A 26,339-nucleotide genomic window follows, 5' to 3' on the forward strand; every position below is an offset into this window, starting at 1 on the left:
ACTTTAGATTTTTGTTAGGTGTATATAATACTCGATCGTTTACCTTTAATTTGAAATAATTTTTTCAAAGCGACGTATAATTTAGGACGAAGAGGAGTAAAAATTTAAAAGACTAACTTGTTTACATTTAAAACTAAAGAAACTAAAAAATTAATCCGCTACAAACTTTAAATTTAAAGGACTTATAATATATTTTACCAAATTTAAATTACCAACGAAACAAACAAAAAATATTAAGAGATCAAAGCAAAACATAAAATTAACTAAAGGGCGCCCAATATATACCCACTGTTTACCAAAATTCTCAAGTTAATATTGGCACAAGTAACGATTTTCTTGATGAGTTGCAGTCCTGTCTCATCTTACCTGCATTTTCTCATTAGCAGAGAATGATATATAATGGACTTAATTATCTTTTTGGTCCTTTAACTATTTAATTGGTATTAAATTGGTTCTCTAACTAAAAATTGATTTTTTTCGGTTTTCTAAGTTTCTCACCGTTACTACATTTAATCATTTCTGTTAGTTTTATTCAAGGTAAAACTAACAGAAACCCTAACGTTTATTTGAATAAAACTAACAGAAATGACTAAATGTAATAACAGTGAGAAACTTAGAGGACCAAAATAAATCAATTTTTAGTTAGAAGACCAATCCGACACCAATTAAATAGTTAGATGACCAAAAATGTAATTTAGCCTATATAATGTTTTTACCTTGCCAACTCAATTTGTACTTATCTAATTATTATTACTATACGACAAACCAATCATATCCTGATCCAATATGCTATTTGGTGCAGCAATAGGAAATGATAAATTAAACTTATTTCTAATCCTATCCTATTCACCTTTTGTTTTTCTAATTCTTTGTTTTTGATGGGTTAGCAACTTGATAGGAAAAACATCACAGTGTATTGTTTTATTAACAAAGGAACCTGCTTCAACTCCCACCGCAACCACTCCACTCTGACTTTCAATTTTTTTTTTCCTTCTAATTTTATGCTAATCGACATCAAATTCTATATTAATCTGTTCCTAATTCTGAAGTCAATTTCTGATTCGATCCACATCAATTCCAGTCCTTCTCCAAATGGTTCGACTATTGGGGCATATGAAGAAAACATGCAACAAACCCTCTGTTCCAGAATCACACAACGTGCAATCAACACTTCAATCATTAACCCATCGTTCATTACTCTCTATATATGTAATTATAGTTTCTAATTGACAAAAACAGATTGACAAAAGTTGGATCACTGTTCAAGTACGATTCAATTTCTAATTTGATGTCAATTTCCGTTCCTATTCTAATTTGAGTTTGTGTTTCCATGAATATTTTGCTGTCAAATTTGTGCATAATATTTTAATGGCTTAATACATTGTTTGGTCCCTTAACTTATTTTTCATTTTCAATTTGGTCTTCTAACTATAAAGAGTCTCACAATTTGGTCCCTTAAATCTTATGCCGTTTACTATTTTGGTCTTCTCTGTTAGTATTTTGCAAAATCTGTTAACTCCTTTCCACATGTCCTTCAAGATTGATGATCAACAGTTAAATTTAAAAAGCATACATCGGATACTGTGGACTCACAACATATGATAATTTATATTGTCATCTTCTTCCCTCTTCATCTTCATATAACCTTCATAGAAAAAAAAATCCAATTTTTTTCTTTATAAAAATTTATCATTTTAATTTCATCAAAAACCATATAATTAAATCCTTAAATCTGATATAAACACCACCACCATGAATCAAACCCATTTATCAAATTCATGAAAATTTCGAGAAACCTTTTCCTTCTTCCTCATGGAAGCCTTTACTTTTTTGTTTTGCATAGTTCACCCAGAAAAATAATTAAACATTTAACTAAATTTATTGGTCTTAACAATTTATGTAATATTGAAGTTTTATATTCCGATTCTTTACTTTATCAAAAAATTAATAGAAATTTTTATTTATGGGTTTCTTCATCCCATTTCTTCTATTCTCCGGTTTCTTCTTTCGGTTCAATCATCCTGAAATTGTAGCGAATCGCGGTGAACCATAATCTGGTGTAGTTGTTTTCTGTTTCATCATCGTCTTTGTAATTAGAGAAAATAAATTTTCGTAAATTGAATTTCAGAGTGAGGGTTTTTGGTCTTTTTGAGGTACTCTTGAAGTGTTTTTGAAAGCTTACCGGCATGGTTGTTGGTGGATCCATAGGGTTAATTGAATGAGTGATTAAAGGTTCAAGAGGAGGAAAAAAGTAGTCACCCATAAATAGGAAAAAAGGAGAAGGATAAAGGGATGAACAAACCCATAAATTTATTCGTCCTCTTTGTCATCACTCATCACTCATCATCTTCATCAACTACAAAATTGAAACCCAGAAAATTCCAAGTTAAAATCAATAAAGATTTTATTATTATTATCATTATTATTATTATTATTATTATTATTATTTCATAGATTTCCAAAATTGAGTAACAAAAAAAAAAAAAGACTTCCAAAATTGAAACCCATAAACTTGAATTTTCTGTAAGCATGAATTAAAAGTGGAAGAGGAGGAAAATGGTGCAAGTTAGTTTGAATTTTCCAACCATATAACACATAATCGTTATCTGGTCTTGTTAAACACATAAACATCAAATTAAACTTTTGCTATATGAGTTTTAATTTGATGATTGGTGTGTTGCTTGTAGTGATTTGGATTATTGTTTGTTGAGTTGCTTTTGTGAAGGCTTGGATGAAGAAGAAGGAAAAGGTTTCTAGAAATTTTCATGAATTTGAAGAAGGAAAAGGTTTCTAGAAATTTTCATGAATTTGATAAATGAGTTTGATTATGAGTTAGATGATGGTGGTGGTGTTTATTCCAAATTTAAGAATTTGATTATATAGTTTTTGATGAAATTGAAATGATGAATTTTTTAAAAGGAAAAAAATTGGATTTTTTTTTTTAAAATGGAATTTTTTTTCTATGAAGGTTATATGAAGATGAAGAGGGAAGAAGATGATAACATAAATTATCATATGTTGTGTGTCCAGCTATGTGTGCTTTTTAAATCCAACCGTTGATCACCAATCTTGAATGACATGTGGAAATGAGTTAACAGATTTTGCAAAATACTAACGGAGAGGACCAAAATAGTAAACGGCATAAGATTTAAAGGACTAAATTGAGACACTTTATAGTTAGGGGACCAAATTGAAAATGAAAAATAAGTTAAAGGACCAAACGATGTATTAAGCCTATTTTAATCTATAGTTGCTTATGTGGGCTAATCAACAAAAAAATAATGTTATCCCTTTTCTAATCATGTGCACAAAAAACATGATAGGATAAATGTTTATCTTGTCACTGTTATATCCTATTTTTATCCAACCTCTTATCCTATCATGCTTCTATCATATCTTGTGCACCAAACGAGCCATTAAGTTTTTGAAGGACCAAACATATTTTTCCCCACAAGACAAATTAAATGCAGCAAACTTGAATGAATATTGAATAGTATCCGTCATTCGTGAATGGCGTACCTCTACCCGATGTTGGGTCAACCATGGTCTTGACTTGCCTAAGGCCATGTCAGTGAACTCCACAACCATTCAACCAATGCAAAACGACAAATTACTTTTGTACTTGTTTTGCATTGCACACATGTACATGCGAAAAAGAGATATGTTCTCACCTCGTTGATGTTCATGTGAGAAAGCAAGGCATGCGGTTTCTCAAACTACACTTACAGTACAGCAAGAGACACGGAAAACGTTTCAAGGAAAATGTTTAATGTTGAAGTTCGAATATTATAAAATATAATTAATTTCTAATTCATTAACATTTGTACATAAAAAATCTAGATGTGTAGCAATTCATGATACAATAAGGAATTTGGAGACAAATCACATTCAAAGCAAGGATTAGAGGGAGAAAGATGTGATAAATTCAATCGTAAAGTATTTATATCAAGAAGTTAATTAATTACGTTATCTTAATGACTTTTGTCCACGAACTTGTTAGGTGTAGCGTTCACTTCTGAAAACTACTCCATCTCGCTCATGATCTTAACCTTTTTATTCATGAATTCTATTTCTATACCCATATAAATATAATTCACAGAAAAGAAACTGTGAATATCCATCCATATATAGTTTTTTTTTTGTCAAACTCGTCACTCTTATACCTATTAATATAAAAGAAAAAAAAATGATACATATAGGGCCAGGGAAACCCTAGCTATAGTAACCAGCTAAACAAAAATAGGTGCACAACAAAGTCCACAACTATGATTTCCCCTACTTATATCAAAGAAGAAAACCATTTGATTATTAATTTCTTTCAAAATTACTAACTAATATTAAAAAAAAAAAAAAAAACTCCAATATATTCCGTTCTCCTGCATGATTTTCTACACCAAACCACACAAGCCTTTCGATCTAGACAAAAGATTTTATATCGACAACAATACCACTTTGTTTCTTCTCATCAACAAAACTATAACACTTACACTCAGAGAGAGAGAGAGAGAGAGAGAGAGAGAGAGAGAGAGAGAGAGGGGGGGGGAAGGAAGACAGTGACAAAGCATGCAATCTAAGTACACAGGTAACATAATATTCTTCTGCCAGATCAAACAAAAATTAATTTGGTATGAAATAAAAACAAAAGAAAATGATACTTAGTAGTAGTAGAAGCAGCAGCAATGGAAATGGAATATTAATTATAACAAAAAGCATAAACGGATCGGACCGAGACGCTTGATTCCCCAAGAGTTGATGAGTATAGTTGGATCTTAGCAGCAAACACTATAGACCCTACTCTCTTCACTCTTTATATAATCAAGTTGTTGAAACTGGAATATTGAAGTAGCTAGGGTTTCTTCCTTCTCTGTCTTCCCCGTCTAGATCTTCTTCTTCTTCAGCTTCTTTTGAGTGGAAGTATTTGTGATGGTGAAGGGGATGATGATCATCATTAGCAAAAGTTTGGTGGAAGATAATGATGATGTTTGTGATAAAAGAAGAGGTGGGAGTGTAATGATGGTTAGGGATATTGGTCAGAGAGAAAGGGAAGGAAGGTGAAGGAATAATGATGATTGTTGTTGGGTGAGGTCGTAGTTGAAATGCTGAAGAAAAATCCAAGGAAGTTCGTGCCATCATCATCATCATCTCTCTCTCTGAGAAAGAGAAAGAGACTAGCTAGTAATTGATAGCTCTATTCTCTCTCTCTCTCCCCCTTTTCTATTGTGGGATCGAAGAATGAATGAATTATCATGAAAACTGTGGTGTCTACTTTTTTATGCCCTCCACATCTTGTTCGCGACGAAAAGGAAATATGACCCCATTTCATGTTCTTTGGAGAAATAATTAGATTATCACATGCCACTCTAATCAACATAAAATATAGTACAATCATTGCATAATATTTAGATAAAATAATCTCATAAACATATCACAGACAGAGACACTACATTGCATATGCAGTGTTTGAAGTTCTAATTATTTACCTTAAAAATGAAATTCTAACCATAAACCTATTTTAAAAAGAAAAAAATGATTAAATTTGTTTTGATTTCAGCTCTAAAAATGCAACAATGTTTAGTATATTTTGTTTTATATGTTTGCCACCAACGCATGTAGATCAATAAAGAAGTTACAATTTATATCTTCTAAAAAATTGAGGTTAATTGACTATTCATACATGAGAATCAAATAATGAACATTGAACTAAACATATTATTAGTTTATAGATTTTGCTAACAAGTGTCTTAAGGAAACTTGTTATTAAATATTCAAAAAATGAAAACAATTATATTGATAACTTTTATATAAAAAAAAAATTACTTTTTGACGTTTCATTGCGTTGAATGCATAAATTCCAAGACAAAATTTCCATTTTAAAATTCTTATCAAACATCCTTCAGCCAATTGGTAGCATTTTCCTTAGTTTAGTAGTCTTTGAAGAGAAAACTTCACCTTTTATTAATACTAGTCGGTTCATAAAATTAGTCTTTATTGTTGTGCGAAAAAGTTCATACAAAAATCATACTTAACATATTGAAGTCGTTAGATGAAGATCACATGTTTCAACTTATGATCTCACTTAGTCAAATTATAACACGAACAACTGATTTATCGATGAGAACTTAGTCACCAATGTACTATTTTTTTAACTAAAACAATTGTTAACCTTCTGCAGTCCACAATGTAACATGAGGAAATCATATTTTTAGGAAACAATTATAACGATCTCATCTTTTTAGTGCATGAAGGATCAATTTGTGGTCACACAATGTAAGTAGAATTTTCTCTTTGAAGTTAGGCATCCCTACATTCACGCAATTAGTATAATAGTGATAGTTAGATTTAGATAGACAAGTTCATAAAATATGTGGTTAATTATTTTTATTATTTTTTTTAAAACATAAAATACCAATTTTGAAATTTCAACCGTCCGATATTGATCCAACGATCACCGATATGTTGATTACTTGAATTTAGGATATTTTGACTAGGAGAATTCATGTTCATGTAAGTATTATGTGATCCCCTTCAGAAGAAAAATGTAAGTATTATGTGATCTAATTTAAAATATTGACGGGTTCATTTTTGTTTGTTTGAAGGAACAGGTTCATACAAAGTGCAAAATGATTGGGTAGATAAATTCCATTTGATTTTTTAATCAAGCTTACAATAAGTAGCTTTATATTAAAAAAAAAAAAAAACAGTAAAAGGCTGTTTGTGACTGTATATGTAGTAGATATATTAAATTAAGCTTTATAGGGTTTGGTTAAAGAGAAAATTTGGCAGAACAGAGAGACAAATATACCCATGGGAATAAAGAATGAGAAAGTGATCACAATAGAAATAGAATATACATGTGGTCTTCTGAATGTAATGGCTGTCCTTCTGCAAAAAGCAAGCTTATGGGGACAAAAATGTTAGTTACTATTCACATAAGCTCAAATAATATTCCCGACATTCTGAAGCTTGAAAGCAATAATTCATTGTTTACAAAGATAGAGAAAAAAGATTCCAAGATAAGCATATTTTGAATCTTTGTCCAGTACCGTATACCTGGTCTCATCTTAATTCTTGATGCTTGCACTAGTCATCATTCTATAATTCTATTCATACATATATACTGTAAAACATTTTTTACTTAATTCTTTTTGTTTTTATATTGCCTTTTACTGCTTGCTTTTTAACATTTTTTCCGCACGCCACTGCTTTTTTTGGCTCACTTTATGTTATCTCAAATATTCATATATAAATGTATTGCCTCAAAACCTATCATCCTATAAGTCATTTTTTGTGTTATCATAAAACTGGCCAAGAAATGTTTGTTTAATTTATCTGCATTGGTTCAATCGTATGCTATGAAGTATGGATATTTTTTGGATAAGCGTGTCCATGTGTCAGACACATGTTGTGTTCGACACCAACACGACACCGACACATATAATTATACTGAATTACGTGATTTTCTAAAAAAATTACTTATATCGACGTGTAAGTATTTGTGTCGTATCCGGTATCTATGTAAGTATATGTGCTTCATAGATTGTATATAATCTCATTCAGCCGTAGATTAATCGTAACTTTCTTTGGCCTTCCTCTTATGTATTGATGTTATTTTGAGCACATATAAGGACAAAAGTGGTCTTGGAAAACAACTCATCAAACCTTTGCTTATGACTTTATGTTTGACCCTGATAAAGTCAGTAACTCACGCACAAGCCAGCCTTTTCTTCCACTTTCTCTTCTTATGAATGGAGGAAAATATGGCAAACATAATGAGTTTAAGGGAAAAGTAGGACTCTGGAATAAAAGTTAAAATTTCAAATCTTTTTATGAGATTCAAATCTTTTTGACACAAAACAAAGTCTAAATCCAAACATATATATAAAGGGAACAGTAAATCATGTTCCCCTTTGTCAATTTCTTATCGAGAGGTTAATTAGTTGGAAAATAAATGAATCAACACAGGATTTTGAGCATAATACTTGGACACGCATATGAAAAATTGAAAATATACCACTATTTAACTCCTTTATTTTTCTAATTTTATTTTTATTTTTATAAGAGTATCCAAATTTAATTTGTGTCCGAAGTTTTGTATTTTTTTAACTAACTACTTGGACAAACCCCAGTACTTTACCTTGACGATTGCATACTTTTACCATTATTAGGATATTACGAGAACCAAATTTCTTTGTCATAAGAGTAGCCAAACTCTAAATATAAAAAAGAGAGTTGCAAAACTTATAGGGTTATTGTCATTACAGATGAAATTACCACAACAAACTTTAGCCTACAAAAGCATCTCTAATAGTCATTTTTAAAGGAGAAATGATATATGTACATCCACTTTTTTACAATTTTTTCTCTCATACTCACATTATATTCTTAATCTCTCTCTTCCTTTTTCTTTCTATTGTTTTGGACCAATAGGAAGAGAGTAAATAAAAGTTATCATTAAAGTTGTTAGATATAGTTGTACAAATATCACAACTCTTTTTAAAGAACTTACTTTGAGTTTCGTACACTATTAATAAGCGGTTCCTACAACGCTGCGAATCAAGACATGCTCTAAACCATAAACAATTTTGCCAAGGTGACGTTGTTAGAATTATAACAACTAGACATGAAATTTTCGGATTTCACTTAGGTAATTTTAGTGTATTTAAGGAATAACCGAATGATTAAACTAAGATTAACTAAGAGAGAGGGATAATAACAAAGACATCAAAGTCACCAAACTTCAAAGTCACCTAAATTGAAATCCAAATTTTTCAATATCATGTAAAGTTATTTGCGAGATGTATAATACAAGTTAAAATCCTCTCTATTTTGCAATATAAACAACGAATTCTATTTAGAGAGATATGTACACAATAAATATATTGTAGCTCCTATCACTTTATCTAAATTTCAAATAGAAAAAATGTAGAAGATAATGCATGGAGAGAATGTTAACCTGTATTACACTTACAAGCATGTCACTTTGAGATATTTCCATTGACAAATACCAATAAATTAGGATATTTTAAGACAATTTTTAGACAATTTTCTCTCGCTCTTATTGTGTTCTTACACTTTTTTACTATTTTTGACCAATAAGAAGAGATAAAGTGAAAATTATCCTACAAATTATCATAAAATGATCGTACAAATATCATTACTCTTTGCCTTTGGTGGATTACAAGATGGTTTTGGTCTTTCATTTTATAACTTTTTTCCCGTTTGAGTCCGCGTTGTGCTTGGATTGGTGTTAATAAAATTTTATTTGCCGACAGTGGCGGAGCCCTTCATGGGCTGGGGTGGGCCACGGTCCACCCGGAAAAATTAAAAAATCAACGATTATAGGTCTATTTTGTGAGATTTTATGCAATTTTTATTGGTTTTATGTTTTGGTTGATCCAAATTCCTGCAAAGTGGTGTAGTGATCCACCCGAAAATTTAAATAATTCAATTATAGGTCTATTTTGCGAGATTTTATACAATTTTATGTCGGTTTTAGGTTTTGGTTGATCCAAATTCCCGCAAATTAGTGTAGTGGCCCACCTGAAAAATTTAAATAATTCAATTATAGGTCTAATTTGCGAGACTTTAAACAATTTTTCAATAGTTAATTTTAATGGCCCACCCTAACATTTTTTTCTGGCTCCGCCACTGTTTGTCGATCAAACAATAGATAAATTGAGCTGATCTTTATGGATGAGTTAGGTTTAAATATAACCGTCTCAACTCGTCCCTATATTTCATTTGCAACAAGAATATTATAAACAAAATATTCAACTTGATATTCATGTTTGTTTAGCTAGTCCCTCGAAAAAAAATGTTTGTTTAGCTGGTACTTTTGCAGCAAAACAATATTGTAAAAGTCATGTCTAAGTTTTATTTTTTATTTTTATTAAGTAATAAAGTGTCTAGAATTTCATATATAAGATGAATAAGTAAGGAATCTAAAGTTTGAATCTCAATTCCTACATAAATGATATATAATGTAATGTTCTTAGCAATTGAACTATGCTCACGAGACATCATATCCTCTCTGTTTTGCAATTATCTTCCTATTCAATCTGCTCCGGTCTTGAATAAATATGTTTTTCCTTTGTGTTAACCCTCCTGTTCCTAGGAAAATTGGGTCTTAGTAATTTGGAGTTCGGCCGCAATTTAAGTAAAGTCTGGTTAAGAATTACTCTACCCAAGAATCGAACTCAGGTTTTCCCTCGAGCGATATGTCATTTGGTAAATCTCATCAACCACTTGAGCTTAATCATTTGATTAAATAAATATGATCTTACTTTTGAGAGCATCCTTTGTTCCCATCTCAAAAAAAATTAGAGTGGGTCAAAGTTTAGGTCTGGATTAGGGATAGAATAACAGGTTGTTGCTTACTTTTAATATTTATCATATTGACTTTTTAGAATGTTAAGCGTATAAACGATCTAAAAAGACTTTGTTGATTTGTTAACTGGAGAACCGATCAAAAACGAAGTCATCGAGAGTTATCTCACACTCATATTATTATCCTGAAAACACATCAATTGATTTTATTTCAATAAATTATAATATGAAACAAATCAACAAAGGCTCCTTAGAGCGATTACACATTATGTTTAATCGCTCTAAATAGTTATATGTTGAGGTCCCACGTGTGTGACTAGAAACATGATACTTTGTTAAATTAGTTAAACGATGACATGATAAAAAAACATAGTCATTGACTCATTGATAGTTATCTAACAATCACTAGCGAACGAGAATTAAGACTCAATTGATATATTTTTGACATTTATGTGAAAAATTGAAGGTGCATAGAGAGCAACTCTCCGAGTTGACTTTGGGAGATAGAATTGGTTTCTCTCTCTAGAATACACATCCTCTGACTTCTCTCTAAAATTTTCAAAAGCCTTGCCTCCCTAGATCCAAATCAGCTTATGTTAGAGATGTAGAGGGTGGTGTTGGTGATGCGATGATGGATCTTCCATCCGCATCATCTCTCCTCCTAATTTTGTGTCTTGGTCCTGTTTTTCGTTAGCCAAACTCACGGTGGCCGCCGCGCCGGAGAGTTCTGTTGGTCAGATTTTGCTCTTCTCCTTCCGGCGACCGACTCTCTCTTGGTTTAATCCTCCTTCGTCGCGTTTTGGTCGCTGCCTTTTGGAAGGAACTAGGAGGTTGGTGTTGGTTTTGTTATGGCCTTTAAAACTCGGATTTGGGTTGTCTTGGCTCTGGGTTTGTGTTTTGATTCTAGATCGTTGCCGTTGGTCCGAATTTGTTGGTTTGGTGGTTCAAGCTGGTTCTGTTTGGATACCGTTCGTGTATGCCGGGAGGTTTCGTGCAACTTCCGCCGTTAGGGTCCTTGGATCTCCTCTCCGCTTTTTGTTGGTTGGTCTTTGTGTTTTGTTTTTTATTTTGTAGGTTTGTTGGATCTTCTCTGTTGGCTGGTTGTTTGTTTTGCGAGGTTTTCGGCTGTTTGTTCTGTGTTTGTTTCAGAGATTAGGGAGCTTAGATTCTGGCTTAGGGGGTGGTTTGGTTTCAATAACCCGAAAGGGCCTGCTTTGGTTTCAATAACCCGAAAGGGTCTGGTCATGTCAACCCGAAAGGGTCTGGTTACTGACGTATTGGACTCATCCCTCGATCCGAGTTCTTACGCGTGTATGCTCGAAAGGGCTTCTTTGCTTGCTGGTGTATTCAGGGAGCTGTTGGCACTAGGATTTTGTTACCGTGTTGGCGGTCAATCCATTCGCCTTTTTTTAACCTTAACTGTTCATTTGCAAAGTTCATTTTTCATATTTTTTTGTAACTTAGTTTCGCGCCACTACGTGGTTTCGCTGGGTTGCACCCATGATAAGTGAATTTGTGTAATGATAGATTAGAGTTGATCCACCTGGTTTGATTTATCTTGATGTATTCCCGTTTGGGTTTTACGTGAGTCAGGTCTAATGTCTCCCATCCTCTTTATCTTCGTTTTTATTTAATATATTTTCTCTTTTGCTTAAAAAAAATAAATAGAGAGCAACTCTCCCACCTTTGGTCTCAAGCCCATGCAGGATAAAAGTGGTTCGTCACAGGTCTCACATTAAGAAATGTTCCCTCACACTAAAAATACCCCTAACAACAGCTATTGCTGAAAGCCGTTTGATAGCAAGCGGCAGTTAATGAGCAAACCACCAATTTGGTCCTTATTTTTGTAAGTGATTCTCAAATTAGTCTCTGACTCTATTAATATTTCAAAATAGTATCTGTCTTTGTCAAAAATTTATCAATTAAGTCTCTCATCGTGTGAAAAAACATAGAAACATAAGTCTAATTGAGAAACTTTTGACAATATTTCAAAATAGTTTATGCCTTTGTCAAAAGTTTCTCAAACATATATTCTTTTCATAGAACGAAAGATTTAATTAAATTTTTTTTGACAAAGACCGAGACTACTTTAAAACATTAACAAAGTCACATTAACCAATTTGATGGTTTACTCCGCAATTAATTGTTGTGTGGGGTATTTTGGTACGAGGGAACAATTCTTGAAGTTAAAAAAAGAAAAGAAGCAAAATCCACTACAAACGGCTAGCAACACAACACAAAGTAGTTGAGTGCAGCAGGATAACGTTAAAGCGCGCGGTGGTAGGAGTGAAATGGTACTACTTTTCAATAACTTGCAGTTTTCTCGGTGGACATTCTTCAAACACCTTACGCCCCGGAAATACACTACTCTCTGTCAGAACAATTCCACATCCAATCTCTCCCATTTCCTAACCCTAACCTCTCGCCAGAAAGACCAAATTCATCTCTACGTTGACACACTTCTTCAATGGAACAAGGTAGTTTATTTATTCACTTTTCTCTTCTCACACACAACCACAACAATAACGCTGAATCGTCTTTAACACACTCATTTTTTGTAATTGTAATTGCAGCGCATGAATCTAACTGCAGTTAAAGAAGTGAATGAAGTTATGGAAAGACACATTGAGGACTCCCTCGCGATTTTGCCTCCGTTGAGCGATAATTATATGAGTCATAGCAGCAAATCCATTGATAAGGTTAAACTCGTTGATGTAGGAACTGGTGCAGGTCTTCCGGGAGTAGTTTTGGCCATTGCTCGACCAGGTGAAGTGAATTTCATTTATAGTAATGTAATCGCTTTCTTAACCAAAGTGTTATTGTTAGATGGAGTCATTTTTGATGTGTGATTTAGGCCCTGTTTATATAGCATAAGCGCTTATCATATAAACATTTGGATAAACAGCTTATTTGCAGCTTTTAGTACAAGCACTTATCATGATACTTGCTTATGTATAAGCTGTTTCTATAGCAGAAGATAAAATAAAGTTAAATTGCTTTCGTATAGCCTGTAATTTGTTTTCATAAACCATGTTGGAGAACTTATGAAAATAAGCTGAAAATTGCTTGTGAATAATGTCATAAGTTATCTTCATAAGTTTTCGCAAGCGATCACACAAAAGTTATGTTAGTAGATAAATTCAAATAAGCCAGTCCAAATAGAATAAAGTCAATCTGTTTTCATATAAGCTATAAAATGTTTTCATAAGCTATTTGTTAGCTTATGAAAATAAGCTGAAAACAAATTATGTACATGTTACAAGCTATTTTATAATCTCTTTTAAAAAATCTCTTAAGTGCTTATGTTTGTTGATAAGATCGATAAACTAATCAAAACTGGCCCTTAATGCTATAGATTGGGATGTAACACTGATGGAGTCTATGAACAAGCGGTGCGTTTTCTTGGAGCACGTTGTGGGTGTTATCGGTTCCTCCAACCTTCAAATTGTAAGAGGAAGAGCAGAGGTAAATCCATTTCTTTTAATAAGAATTTTTAATTTGATTATTCAATGTGTTTCTTGAAATGGTAATGGGCGCAGGACAGAGTTTGGGGCAGAATCTTTGCTACAGAGAGAAATTTGACATAGCTGTAGCCAGGGCGGTTGCAGAGACGAGAGTATTAGGTACTATTGGGGACATCCTGATAATTTAATACTTTATTTCCGAGTAAATACTTAACTTGATCCTTGGAATTGTAAGGTTGTATCAATATAGTACTCCATATTATCAATATTCAAGATTCCACAATGATACTTGAAATTGCAAAATGTTAATCAAATTTGTCCATCTGTTTGATTGTGGTATTAAAATGCATCACTGGCATTATTCACTTACTTTCAATTTTTTTCCACATTATGACCAACTTAATTTCATTCCAGTCCCTTCAAATTCCAACAGAAGGATGCATTTGATTAAAACCTTGAAATTCGAGGTACCATGTTGATCTGGAATATCGATAATGTGAGGGACTAGATTGATACAGTCCTACAATTCTAAGGACTAATTTGAGTATTTACTCCTTTACTTCCATAATAACACTTGTGGTTATTTTCTTACTATGGTGTTTGCTTCTTGTTATTTGTTTTCCAGCTGAGTATTGTCTACCGTTGGTTCGTGTTGGGGGAATGTTTATTGCTGCCAAGGGTCATGATCCTGAGGTATGTAACAGATGCTAGATATATTTTCAAGTGTTGATTCTTATCTTATGCTGGTATTTACTATTTATTGATGCTTCAGTGGCTGCTTTCCTACAAGAAATGTCTGAGAACTTTTTTTTTAACCACAAGAATTGTGGGTAATTTGTATCTGTGATACCTAGTCTTAAATCTTACTTGAATTTCTATGTTTTAATCCTTACACTGAGAAAATCACTAGCTTCTCCTGTTCGGTAAATAGACCGGGAAACACAGACAAATTGCAATTGTTAATAATTCTTGTAGATAGTATGCAAGGAATGTATATTTAGAAAAGAGAAAACGGAATAGGCTGATAGTTATTCCCCTGAATAAAAAACTATATTTAAGAATATGAAAATTAGATCAGACTGGATTAGTCTGACTGGTCAAACTGTGAACCATTTCATTGGGTGGTTCAGTCTAAGTCTTTAACTTCTCTAACCGGTAATTTAAAAATCAGTTATTGAACCACCGCACTGGTTGCAAACTGTCTTGATTTGAGTGGAGTGGACCTGTTTGATGACTAGTTAAAGCTTTATTAAACCAAAATACAATTTCTTTGTTGAGTATTGAACCATGGTTGTTAAGGAGGATTCAGATCTGCTTTCTTATTCACGTGTCTCCTCTCTTGTTTTTTCAATTGAAAAGTGAACTGAACAAAAGTATTGTCTCTTTTAAGTTTTAAGGGGCAGCATGCTCTCTCTTAGTTGTTTGTTTTCTAGCAAAGGTGTAATTTTCAATTAAAGGAACAAGCAAGGAAACGAGAAAAAAGGACAGATGATTTGATTCTTACCAATGGAAACATTTGGACTATGCTTTTTACCATTGTTCCACTTAAAGTTGTTAACTTGTTATTTTCTTTTCTAATTCTTTATAATATATAATCTTGAAGTGCATTCATGTTAAGAAAAATGTTAGTCATAATACTTTCTAACATGCCCTTTTCAACAATATATTACTGGACTGAATTCATGTGTCGACTTTTGGAATGGATCCCACATATGGAATCAGACCGATATTATTAAGGGGACCCACATAAATACGACCAAACAAAATTGCGTTACTAGTATTATTTGTTATCATTTATTCGTATTTTTCTATTATTTAACTCATATGTATACCTCTTATTATTGTTTATTTATTCTTTGAGACATATTATGGTTCTTTTAAGTGGATTTAAATTTGACTTATTTTGTTTTCTTATGCAATTTAGTTTATTGTTTAATATATACCTCTAACACACACAATTATAGCCTACTGGCTTCATCCGGATCAATTTCATGTCCAATTTTTAAAAACATGGATGAAAGCACACCGACAAATAACTTCCGTGTCAATATAAAACTTCATTTTATTGGCACCACTATCATCGCAAACCGCAAAGTCTTCACACTATCATTTAATGATTTGGTGGCACTTCATTAAATGTACATGACATCTCTAGTCTTGCTGAATCATTTTGTTGCATTTCTATAAATATCCCACATATTTGAAATTGTGAACCATCTATTAATTTTGTGTATAATAAACTCGGATAGGATGAAGTTAAGAAAGCTGAAAACGCCATCAAGAAAATGGGGGCATCATTATTGCAAGTATGCTCAGGTACACAGCTCTAGACCCCGGAACTTAACTCTTGCTATACATAGTTTTGTGCCAAGTTTGTTTTATTCCTAAAAGGAATCAAAATGCTATGATTTTTTGAGTTCCTGCGAATATCAAAATCCTATATTCGCAGGAAACTTGCATTTGTGTTCCTACGAATATAGGATTTTAATATATATTTTCAGTGAAGTGGAGAGATTTATAACTTCCCAGTCAGATAGTTCTTGTAACCAACATATAAATTTTTGAATATTAATATGACAAGCTTAAGCCGTAACATCAGTTTTCAAGGTTTTGATTCCCCTCCCCCTCATTCTCTTAGTTCGAATAATCTGGAGCTTAGAGAGTGATGACTCTTTTTTACTCAAAAAATGTGAGGGCAGTAAACTGTAAAAGTCAGGCTAGCTGTACCTGTGGATCAAGGTACATACTACATAAGTGATTACTGATAGTTTTATTTGAAATGGACCGAGGCTGAATGATAGAGGATAACTTTTTGTTAGGAAGAATGGAGTGATTAAAATTTGCTGTTTTATTTCATAGGCAAAGTTCAAAATACCTTAATTTCTTTAAGTAAAGAAACTCATAATCCTATATCCATTGTATTGTATAACGAAATTCTAGTTGGATTTTTTTTTAAATCACTAACAATTAATTCCTAATTAAAGGAAGTTCTAGCAACTGTAAATACACATTTCTTACACTCCTAAATGACTAAATTTCACTATCGCATGCTGCACATTAGAAGATTACCCTACCTGTTTGACTTTTGATTATATTTGTCTTCCCTGGCATTTTTAGAAATAGTTAATTCTGGCTATACCCTTATGTTGATTATTTCTATTCCAAGAGTTTGTGTTTCATTTCTGTTTATCGTTTCATCGTCGATGGATGAGCTAGCTTATTGAAATAATTTTACCTTGATGTTACATGTTCAGTGGAATCGCAAAGCCCATATGGTCAGCGTACTGCTGTCATATGTCTGAAGGATCGTCCCACCCCAATGAAATATCCCCGTTTTCCTGGGACACCAAGTAAAGAACCATTGTAAGATGGATGCTCAGTCTATTGGCTGTATTCTGCTGTTCTTCTGACCCAATCCTATCACTTTTTTTTGAACCATTGTCTGAGAGAAGGACCCATATGATGTGCACCATCGACCTGATTTTCGGCTCATATAGGACAAATTTTTGATATAATTTATTATAATTGTAGTGTTCTTTTTTGAATAGTAAGGGTCCTATGAGTTATGACTTTGTTATAGTATATCTTGTGATGCTACTCTACTTGCACACATACAAAGCATTGCAATATGCCTTGTCCTATATATAAAAAAAAGTTGGGCCAACAATAGTTGATGTATCTACTTCAAAACTTAGACGACATACATCAACTTTTGTTAAGCAAACTTTTTCTTATATATAGGACCAAAAGGACTTTTGGTGATTACGATTATGATTTACTTTGAGTCTTTGGAGACATTGATGAACCTGAAGGCAATGCAGAAATCTCTTGTGACAATGACAAGGGAAATAACTAGATATATAATTGTAGATGTCCGTTGCCATATGTGTGATGCCAATTATCCTAGAAGTATGTTTTAAAAGTTGGACCTTCAATCTTTGTTTACTTGTTATTATTATCTTGGATTTGCAATAAGTTCAGATTACTCTGCTCAATAAATTTGATATTGTCTCAACTCCCTGGCTGATTATGCATATCTTGTTCTTTCCTGTGATTTATTATTATTAAGGGTAGTAGATTGACTTTGAAATTCATGGAGAAATTAAGAAAATCATACTACTCGTATAATTAGGGAACTATGCTCCAATGTTTACTTTCATATCATATCTTTCAGTTGGTTCTCCATTCGTGATTGTCAATATGTGGGTTTGAGACAGATTTATATATCGATATATAGATAGATAGATACATTTATAAGTGCTATGTTGAAAGCCATATTGAAAGTCAAAATCACATCGGTGCTCAAAATGCAAAGAGCCTAAGCCTGAGTGAAGGATAGGGCAAAGATGAAAATTCCACCCAATAAATTAGGAGATAACTAGTTATCTGAGAGCAATTGTGGACATGAAAGTTCAGTTGGAGCTCTCATCCCATGTGTTGGGAGCATGTACAATATGTCCCAGTGTTCCTACCAAGAATGTGGAGCTGGAGTCCAACAAGCACAAAAAGTGGAACTCGTGCTAAAAAATTAGAGAAAGAGAACATAAGAGATCCTCCGTGCTGCTTTTCTGGTTTGTGCCTTGGTGGTTTGATTGCAACAGCAGAAGGTGTCATGTTGGTTTGATGGCTGGTTTGTTTCATTGAAGTAGCTCACTAAGTGGAGTATGGTTTATCATTGCCAATTTTATTACAGAGTAGCAGTTTCATTATTGTGTTGCTTTATTTTATTATTTTTTAACTTTGATTGTATCTGTACTGTTATATTCGGCTTTAAAGAAGGCAATGTATGAGTGCATAATTCAAATATTTGATTCATTTAAATCACCAATATGCGACTCAGGTATGCAATACCAACTTTTATAGTAGTAAGTTGTTCTTGATTTGTTTGTATGAAGCCAGAAGTCTGTATGTAATAAAATGATAAGAGTGAAACAATTAAAGATATTGGTCACATACCTAGTTTCTTGGTAATAAGCGTTGAGGTTGAGGTTCTTCAACAGGCTTCATCTAAGAACTTAAAAAATTGTTTTGGTCAAGTGTGATTTCCAAGAGCTACTTGAAGCATGTTTTGTGATACAGTTCATCAGTGTGAAAGGAGTTAGATAAATAAACTTAACATTGATATTTAATAGTAATGGATAGCAAGTTCAAGTAAGATCAACAACCTAATTATATACTTAACGATAGATAGCAAATAGACTTTTTGTTCTAGTGAGCTAATCAGCACAATAATTTATTCTTGGAAGGAAAAATAAAAATGAAGAAAAATGTAGTAGATAGATATCAAAATCAACAGCACAGACCAAACTTGTATATGTAAATATTCTTACTATGGTGATTGTGCAATGCTTTCCATACACTCTCAACCTAACATGTGTTATTCACACACAAACAACAATAATATGAGCTCAAAAATCAAGCACTGACACAATTGAGGGAAGGGAATTTGTGATTAAATTGATGATCATAGTTACTTGAATTGGCCGGAACCTTCTTCAATATTGTCAATCTGTTATGCCCTTCTAAGATTGTATTTATGTTGATAACCATGCTGCTAGTATATGGTTTCTGTTGACTCATCCTACAATGAAATGAAAATGGTAGAAACAATAAATAGTATGGTGGTACTAATATAACTCTAGACAAACACCTAAATACAAGAGTAAGGTGGTGGTAGTGTACACCTTCAAAAAGGGTAAGATAATACTGAATCTATTGTTGATTAGTAAAATTAAAAAACAATGCTGACATGGTATTCTTAGAAAGCATACTATCTTAGACATGTTTCAATAAAAAAAAAAAAAATCGTAAATAAACAAATATAATATCAGGTGTTTTATTGTCAAAAAATGCAATCAAATTTAGACTCACTTGCAAGTTTCGAATAGGAGGATTATTTTAATTTTTTTGACATGAAAATAAGATTTTCATTAGAGAAATAATAAGTCATAACAAATGCAATTCATGGCAAGGTCTGGACCATTTTACAACCAAAGTCCTAGAATTCATGTGCTGCAGTATTTCTTTACAGTCCAGAATTATATGGTCAATGTCAGCATGCTTTCACCTGGCTACCCAAGCCGTGTGTTAAAGTTTCTGCGTCTGAGTCAATGATCAAATTGTGGAAATCTTGCATCTAAACCCGTTGCAAACACCATATCAAGGCTAGGGATTCAACCATCAGAGGAGATAGTGTAATATCTTCCTTCCTTGTAGCTGCGAAGGCCACAGAACCTGCATAACTGCGCACTAGAAAGCCATAACCAGTACAACATTCAAAACAACCAACACCAACATTAATTTTCAGCCTCTGTACAGGTAGAGTAATGGAGTAGCCACATTTGGACAGAGTGTTTCCAGTTTTACACCCTTTCTTGCTAGATTAATTCAGTCAGGACTCGGGAAGATATTCATGTCTGGTATCTAAAGGAAATTCGTCACACTATTAAGTACAGTGGCTCTCCACACTTCCTTCCAAAGGTCTTGGCTTCTTCTGTAGGATGACTCGAGAGCATCTTCGCTCCTAGTGTCTCTCAGGAGAAGAGATGGTATGGGCATCAAGAGTAGTTTCCATCATGTTTCCAATGCCAACATACCATAATGAAATGGGAATGTTTCTAATTTGTTGAACTTCAAAGGGATTAAAGATGCTCTTAGCATACGATGGTTAAGCTTTTAGCATGGGAATAAAAAATGCAGAGTTGTTTAACTCATGTCTTACACGTATGAAGATTAGAGAACTACAAAGTAAATACTCTTAGGGTGTGTTTGGATTCAAGGTTTAGGAGGGGAAGGGAGGGGAGGACTCACTTTTATTTTTTAAATTACGAAGTATTACATGATCATTTATAATGCTGTTAATTCAATTTTTTAAAAATCATTTTATAATGTCTTTAAATTAAAAAAGGAATGTAAGCCCTCCCCTCCTAAACCCTCTTTCCAAATACACCCTTAATAAAGTAAGTCAAAAAGAATTAATATAAGTAATTAAAGGTAGTACTATCATGTATCTACTTTTCATTCATATTCCACATTCTATTGATCTTACCAACTTTCTTGTGAATTCTCTTAGCTTAAGACTTCTTTTGTTGGGCATCCCAATCTCTTCTTTTGATTGTTTGTAATTCATATTCATATTTTGTTCAATTCAAGTATTGTGGAAAGAATAAGAGAGTCACGGAAGAAAAAATAGGGCACGTTGCAATGAATTTGTCAAGATAAATCATTGAACAAATAATATCATTTTTAATGTCTAGGGCACGTTGCAATGAATGTCTAGAATGTAAGAAATTATATCATGCACAAGGTAGTGAATAGAAATTAAAACTATTTTATTGTGTCAATAGTTAGTACATTAGTAAGGTGAGATCAGTAAATTTGCAGTATTAGCTTGGAAGTATTTGTTTGTAAAAAAAATCCAATCATCACAAATCCCGTATTCAAAACTTAATTTCTTATGCAGGAAGCATACTCCCTATCTCTGAGTCAAAGGTCGTTGAGGTTAGTGATATAGCTTAGATTAACATACGAGTTTTTTCAACTGAGATAAGTAAAGTTCTTTGTAAGGGTTTAACACTTAGCAGTAACAATATATCAGCTAATCGAAGAAGAACTGGATAATCTGTACTCATTTATTGATTGCATTGAAACATTACAAGATAAGTTGATCAGTTATCAAAAGGAAACTTATGGAACTATGTCCATTTGGAGTAAAACAATGAAGTAGCAGAGAAGGGGATAAGAAATAAAGAAGTCATTATGGTGTTCTAAACACGTTGAAAAAAATGCTTATCATCCATAATCCATTAGATTGTATATTAACTCGGAATTGAGAAGGAAGTGGCCTTCCTATATTATATCTTTTGATATCCAAACAGGTCAATAAGAATTCCAAGTTTATACAAAAAATAGAGCTAAATATCAGTTTGACTTCCATCTGCCAATATGAGATCTGAGATCAGAGATGCGCAGTCAAAGGTAGTTCAAAAAATCTTAGCGGTAGCTAATTCTGTTAGTTTGTTTTAATTCAAGTTTAGTTTCAGTGATAATCACAATCAGTGGTTAATCACAAGTTTGTTTTAGTTTGTTATGAAGTTTGTTACAAGTTTGTTAGAGGTTAGCAAATAAGGTTGTTAGAGTTTGTTACATTGCTTGTGCTTCAAGCAACGTTTAGACTTGTATATAAGACCATTATCTTGTACATTCATAAGTAGAATCAATAAAGATCATTTACAATTTCATCATAACTTTCTTCTCTCTCAATTCTCTCTAATTCACATAAAACCTTAGAATCAGAAACTGCTTCTGAACTGCTTCTGAACAGTGCTTCTGAACTGCTTCTGAACAGTGCTTCTGAACTAGCTTCTGAACAAGCTTCCGCTTCTGATTTTCTGCGCTATCAAATTGGTATCAGAGCCTTTGGTTTCGTTCTAAGGGGTAATCAAGATCTTCAATCACGCAATTTGTAGAAAGAAACGCTGAAGGAAACACCATGAATGGTAGCAGCAGTTTCAACACACATCTTCCAATTCTTGAAGCACGCAATTGGGAAAGATGGAGTGCAGTGATGAAGAATCTGTTTGGAGCACAAGATTTGTTGGAAATTGTGCAGGATGGTATACATGAATTAGCTGCGAATGCTACTGAGGTGCAAAGGAACGCACACAAGGAATTGAAGAAGAAAGATTGCAAGGCTCTGTTCTTGATTCAACAAAGTCTTGATGAAGGAAACTTTGAAAGAATCTCAAAATCACTGAGTTCAAAGGAAGCATGGGACATTCTTTCAAAGTATCATGAAGGTGATGATAAAGTGAAGTTGATTAAGCTTCAATCTCTGAGAAGGAAATTTGAGCTGATGCAAATGGAAGATGATCAGAAGATTTCTGAGTACATCTCTAAACTCATCAATCTTGTGAATCAGATGAAGGCTTGTAGTGAAGCTATCACTGATCAGCAGATAGTTGAAAAGATTATGAGGACCCTATCTTCAAGGTTTGATTTCATTGTGATGGCAACTCAGGAATCAAAAGATGTTAAGACATTGAAGATTGAGGAGCTGCAGAGTTCATTAGAAGCTCATGAATTGATGGTTTCAGAAAGAAGCAATGAAAGATCAATTCAACAAGCCCTGCAAGTTCAAACTATCAAAAAGGATGATTATGATAGGAAGAACTTCAAGAAAGGGAAGAAAAACTCTAAGGGAGGAAACTGGTCTAAAGGCAAGAACAATGGATCTGATAAAGGTGAATCTTCAAAGGAAGGAAATTCTAATCAAAAGAAGAAAGTTGATAAGAAGAAGATTCAGTGTTTCAAATGTGAGAAATTTGGACACTATGCCTCTGAATGCTGGTCTGGTAAAGGAAAGCAATCAAAAAATGATGAAGAGGAAGCCAAAATTGCACAAGATGATTCAGATTCTGAATCATTATTCATGATGGTTACAACAACTAGTAATGAGAGCTGCAATTCAGAAAGTTGGTTCTTAGATACTGGTTGTTCTAATCACATGACAGGAAACAAGACATGGTTAAGAGAAGTGGATCCTGGAAGAAATACAAAGGTGAAGCTTGCAGATCATAGAGTCTTGGTTGCAGAAGGAATGGGGAATATTGCTATTGAAGGAAAGAATGGGAAAGTGGCAATAATTGAAGAAGTTCTCTATGTTCCTGGAATGCAGTGCAATTTGCTGAGTGTAGGTCAGTTCATTCAGAAAGGATACTCAGTTACTATGAAGGACAACACCTTTAAGTTGTTTGATAATCATCAAAGGTTAGTTTTGAAAACTCCTCTTGCAAAGAATAGAACTTTTCAGACCAATATGAAAGCTGTAGAACTGAACTGTTTATCTGCTATGGTAAAAGATGAAGATAGTTGGTTATGGCACTATAGATTTGGTCATCTCAATTTTAGAGGTCTTAATCAATTGGTTGATAAAGAAATGATTCTGGGAGTTCCTAAAATTGAGATACCTAACACAGTCTGTGGTACTTGCTTGTTGGGAAAGCAACCAAGAAGTGCATTCAGTTCAAGTTCAGCAAGTAGATCAAAGGAGCTGCTTAATGTTGTATATTCAGATGTGTGTGGTCCTTTAGAGGTTCCTTCATTAGGAGGAAACAAATATTTCATCAGTTTTGTTGATGAGTTTAGCAGAAAACTCTGGTTATATTTGATCAAGGCCAAAAGTGAAGCATTTGATATGTTCCAGAAGTTTAAAATCTTAGTTGAAAAACAGAGTGGTAAATCCATTAAGATTTTAAGAACTGATGGTGGTGGAGAGTATACCTCAAAGGTGTTTGAGAAGTTTTGTGAAGACAATGGCATTGTACATGAAGTCACTGCTCCTTATACTCCACAACACAATGGTTTGGCTGAAAGAAGGAATAGAAGCCTGCTTGACATGACCAGAAGTATGCTAAAGATGAAGAAGATGCCTAATACATTTTGGGGAGAAGCAGTAAGAACTGCAGCATACATCTTAAACAGATGTCCCACTAAGAAACTTAATCAAATTCCTGAAGAAATTTGGTTAGGATGCAAGCAGTCAGCAAAACACTTAAGAGTGTTTGGTTCATTGTGCTATATGCATATCCCTGATGCAAAGAGAAGGAAGTTGGGGGATAAGAGTGAACCTATGATACTGGTTGGCTATCATGAGACAGGTGCATACAGATTGTATCATCCTCTGAATCACTCTATAGTGATTAGTAGAGATGTAAAAATCTGTGAAAATGAAGCATGGGATTGGACTAAGAAAGAGAAGAGTTCCAGTCACACAATTCCCACAATAATTGAAGATGATGATCAAGTTGAACAAGTTCAACTTGATACTGAAGTTCAACCTGAAGTGCATGTTGAAGAGAATCAAGTCACAAGAACTTCAGTTAGACAGAGATTTGCTTCAACTAGATTAGCTGGACATGAAGTTATTCCAGATAATGTAGTTAATGAAGAAGGGGAATTTGTTCATTTTGCACTATTAGCAGATGCAGAACCAATCAATTATGAAGCAGCATTGAATGAAGATGTATGGAAGAATGCTATGATTGAGGAGTTGAATTCAATCAACAGAAACAACACATGGAAGTTGATTGAACTGCCTGCTAGTAAGAAACCAATAGATGTGAAGTGGGTTTTCAAATTGAAACTGAAGCCAAATGGTGAAGTAGCCAAGTACAAAGCAAGATTAGTGGCTAGGGGATTCATGCAGAAGGCTGGTATGGATTACTTTGAAGTATATGCTCCAGTTGCTAGATTGGAAACTGTGAGATTGATAGTTGCTATAGCTTGTGGAAGAAACTGGCCAATGCATCATTTGGATGTAAAATCTGCTTTTCTAAATGGTCCTTTAGATGAAGAAGTGTATGTGACACAGTCACCAGGTTTCAAAATCAAAGGGAAAGAGGATATGGTGTACAGATTACACAAAGCTCTCTATGGATTGAAACAGGCACCAAGAGCTTGGAACAAGAGAATTGACAGCTTTCTTGTGAAGCAAGAATTTGTTAAATGCAAGTCTGAGTATGGTGTATATGTGAAGAAAGGAAGTGAAGGTAATCAACTACTCATCTGTCTTTATGTTGATGATTTGATAGTGACTGGTAGTGATATGAATGAGATAGAAGCATTCAAATCACATATGATGGGTGAGTTTGAAATGTCAGATTTAGGAAAATTGACATACTTTCTAGGCATGGAATTTACTGAAGTTGCAGAGGGATTGGTGATGCATCAAAAGAAGTATGCATCTGACATATTGAAAAGGTTCAATATGATGAGCTGCAATCCATCATCATCACCAGCTGAGACAAATGTAAAACTGGTAATGAATGAAGATGAAGAACCTGTGAATCCTACATTGTTCAAGCAAATTGTTGGTTCACTGAGGTATCTATGTAATAGTAGGCCTGATATTGCATATGCAGTTGGCATAATCAGTAGATTCATGAGTGAACCAAGAGTCTCTCACCTGCTAGCAGCCAAAAGAGTGATGAGATACATCAAAGGAACACTGCAGTATGGTATTCTATTTCCTAAATGTTTGAATGATAGTTCTATGGAACTGATGGTATATTCTGATGCTGATTGGTGTGGAGACAGACAAGATAGAAAGAGCACTTCAGGGTACCTATTCAAGTTTATGAATGCTCCAATTTCATGGTGTGCTAAGAAGCAACCAGTTGTAGCATTGTCAACCTGTGAATCTGAGTATATTGCAGGGTGTATGGCAGCATGTCAGGCAATATGGCTTGAAAATATACTCAAGGAGATGGAGATAGAGGTTAGCAGACCTATAGAATTGCTCATAGACAACAAATCTGCTATAAGCTTAGCAAGAAATCCAGTTCTGCATGGAAGAAGCAAGCATATAGAAGCCAAGTTCCATTTTCTGAGGGAGCAAGTGAACAAGGGAGCACTTCAGATTGTTCATTGTTCTACTAAGCTGCAGCTTGCAGACATATTCACTAAGGCATTGAAGGTTGACAGATTCATCAAGCTCAGAAGCTTGATTGGAATGAAGGAAGTGGAAACTTGAATTAAGGGAGGATGTTA

At 33.6% G+C, this 26,339-nt stretch overlaps 1 protein-coding gene across 2 annotated transcripts; it reads left to right on the plus strand.

Annotated features, from left to right (window-relative positions):
- The first annotated feature begins 12,464 nt into the window (after nt 1–12,464).
- LOC11412051 (ribosomal RNA small subunit methyltransferase G) lies at nt 12,465–17,805 on the plus strand. Of its 2 annotated transcripts, none has more exons than XM_024781266.2 (7): nt 12,465–12,803; nt 12,900–13,092; nt 13,682–13,791; nt 13,871–13,949; nt 14,416–14,483; nt 16,040–16,106; nt 17,045–17,805. In XM_024781266.2, the coding sequence occupies exons 1-7, from the start codon at nt 12,618–12,620 to the stop codon at nt 17,155–17,157; spliced, it is 816 nt and encodes a 271-aa protein (XP_024637034.1). In that variant the 5' UTR covers nt 12,465–12,617; the 3' UTR covers nt 17,158–17,805. The 2 variants fall into 2 exon arrangements, with proteins under 2 accessions (XP_024637034.1, XP_039689753.1); XM_039833819.1 differs by lacking the exon at nt 17,045–17,805 and adding an exon at nt 16,429–17,034.
- Nucleotides 17,806–26,339: the final 8,534 nt, after the last annotated feature.

Source organism: Medicago truncatula, chromosome 4, assembly GCF_003473485.1.
Source record: "Medicago truncatula cultivar Jemalong A17 chromosome 4, MtrunA17r5.0-ANR, whole genome shotgun sequence".
In the NCBI taxonomy this organism is placed as follows: domain Eukaryota; kingdom Viridiplantae; phylum Streptophyta; class Magnoliopsida; order Fabales; family Fabaceae; genus Medicago; species Medicago truncatula.

Excerpts from the sequence above, each read along its gene's own strand:
- LOC11412051 (XM_024781266.2), top strand. The coding sequence starts at position 12,618 with ATGGTACTACTTTTCAATAACTTGCAGTTTTCTCGGTGGACATTCTTC. Across the intron at positions 13,950-14,415 it reads TGCAGAGACGAGAGTATTAG|CTGAGTATTGTCTACCGTTG; the intron begins GTACTATTGGGG and ends TTTGTTTTCCAG. Across the intron at positions 16,107-17,044 it reads ATTATTGCAAGTATGCTCAG|TGGAATCGCAAAGCCCATAT; the intron begins GTACACAGCTCT and ends TTACATGTTCAG.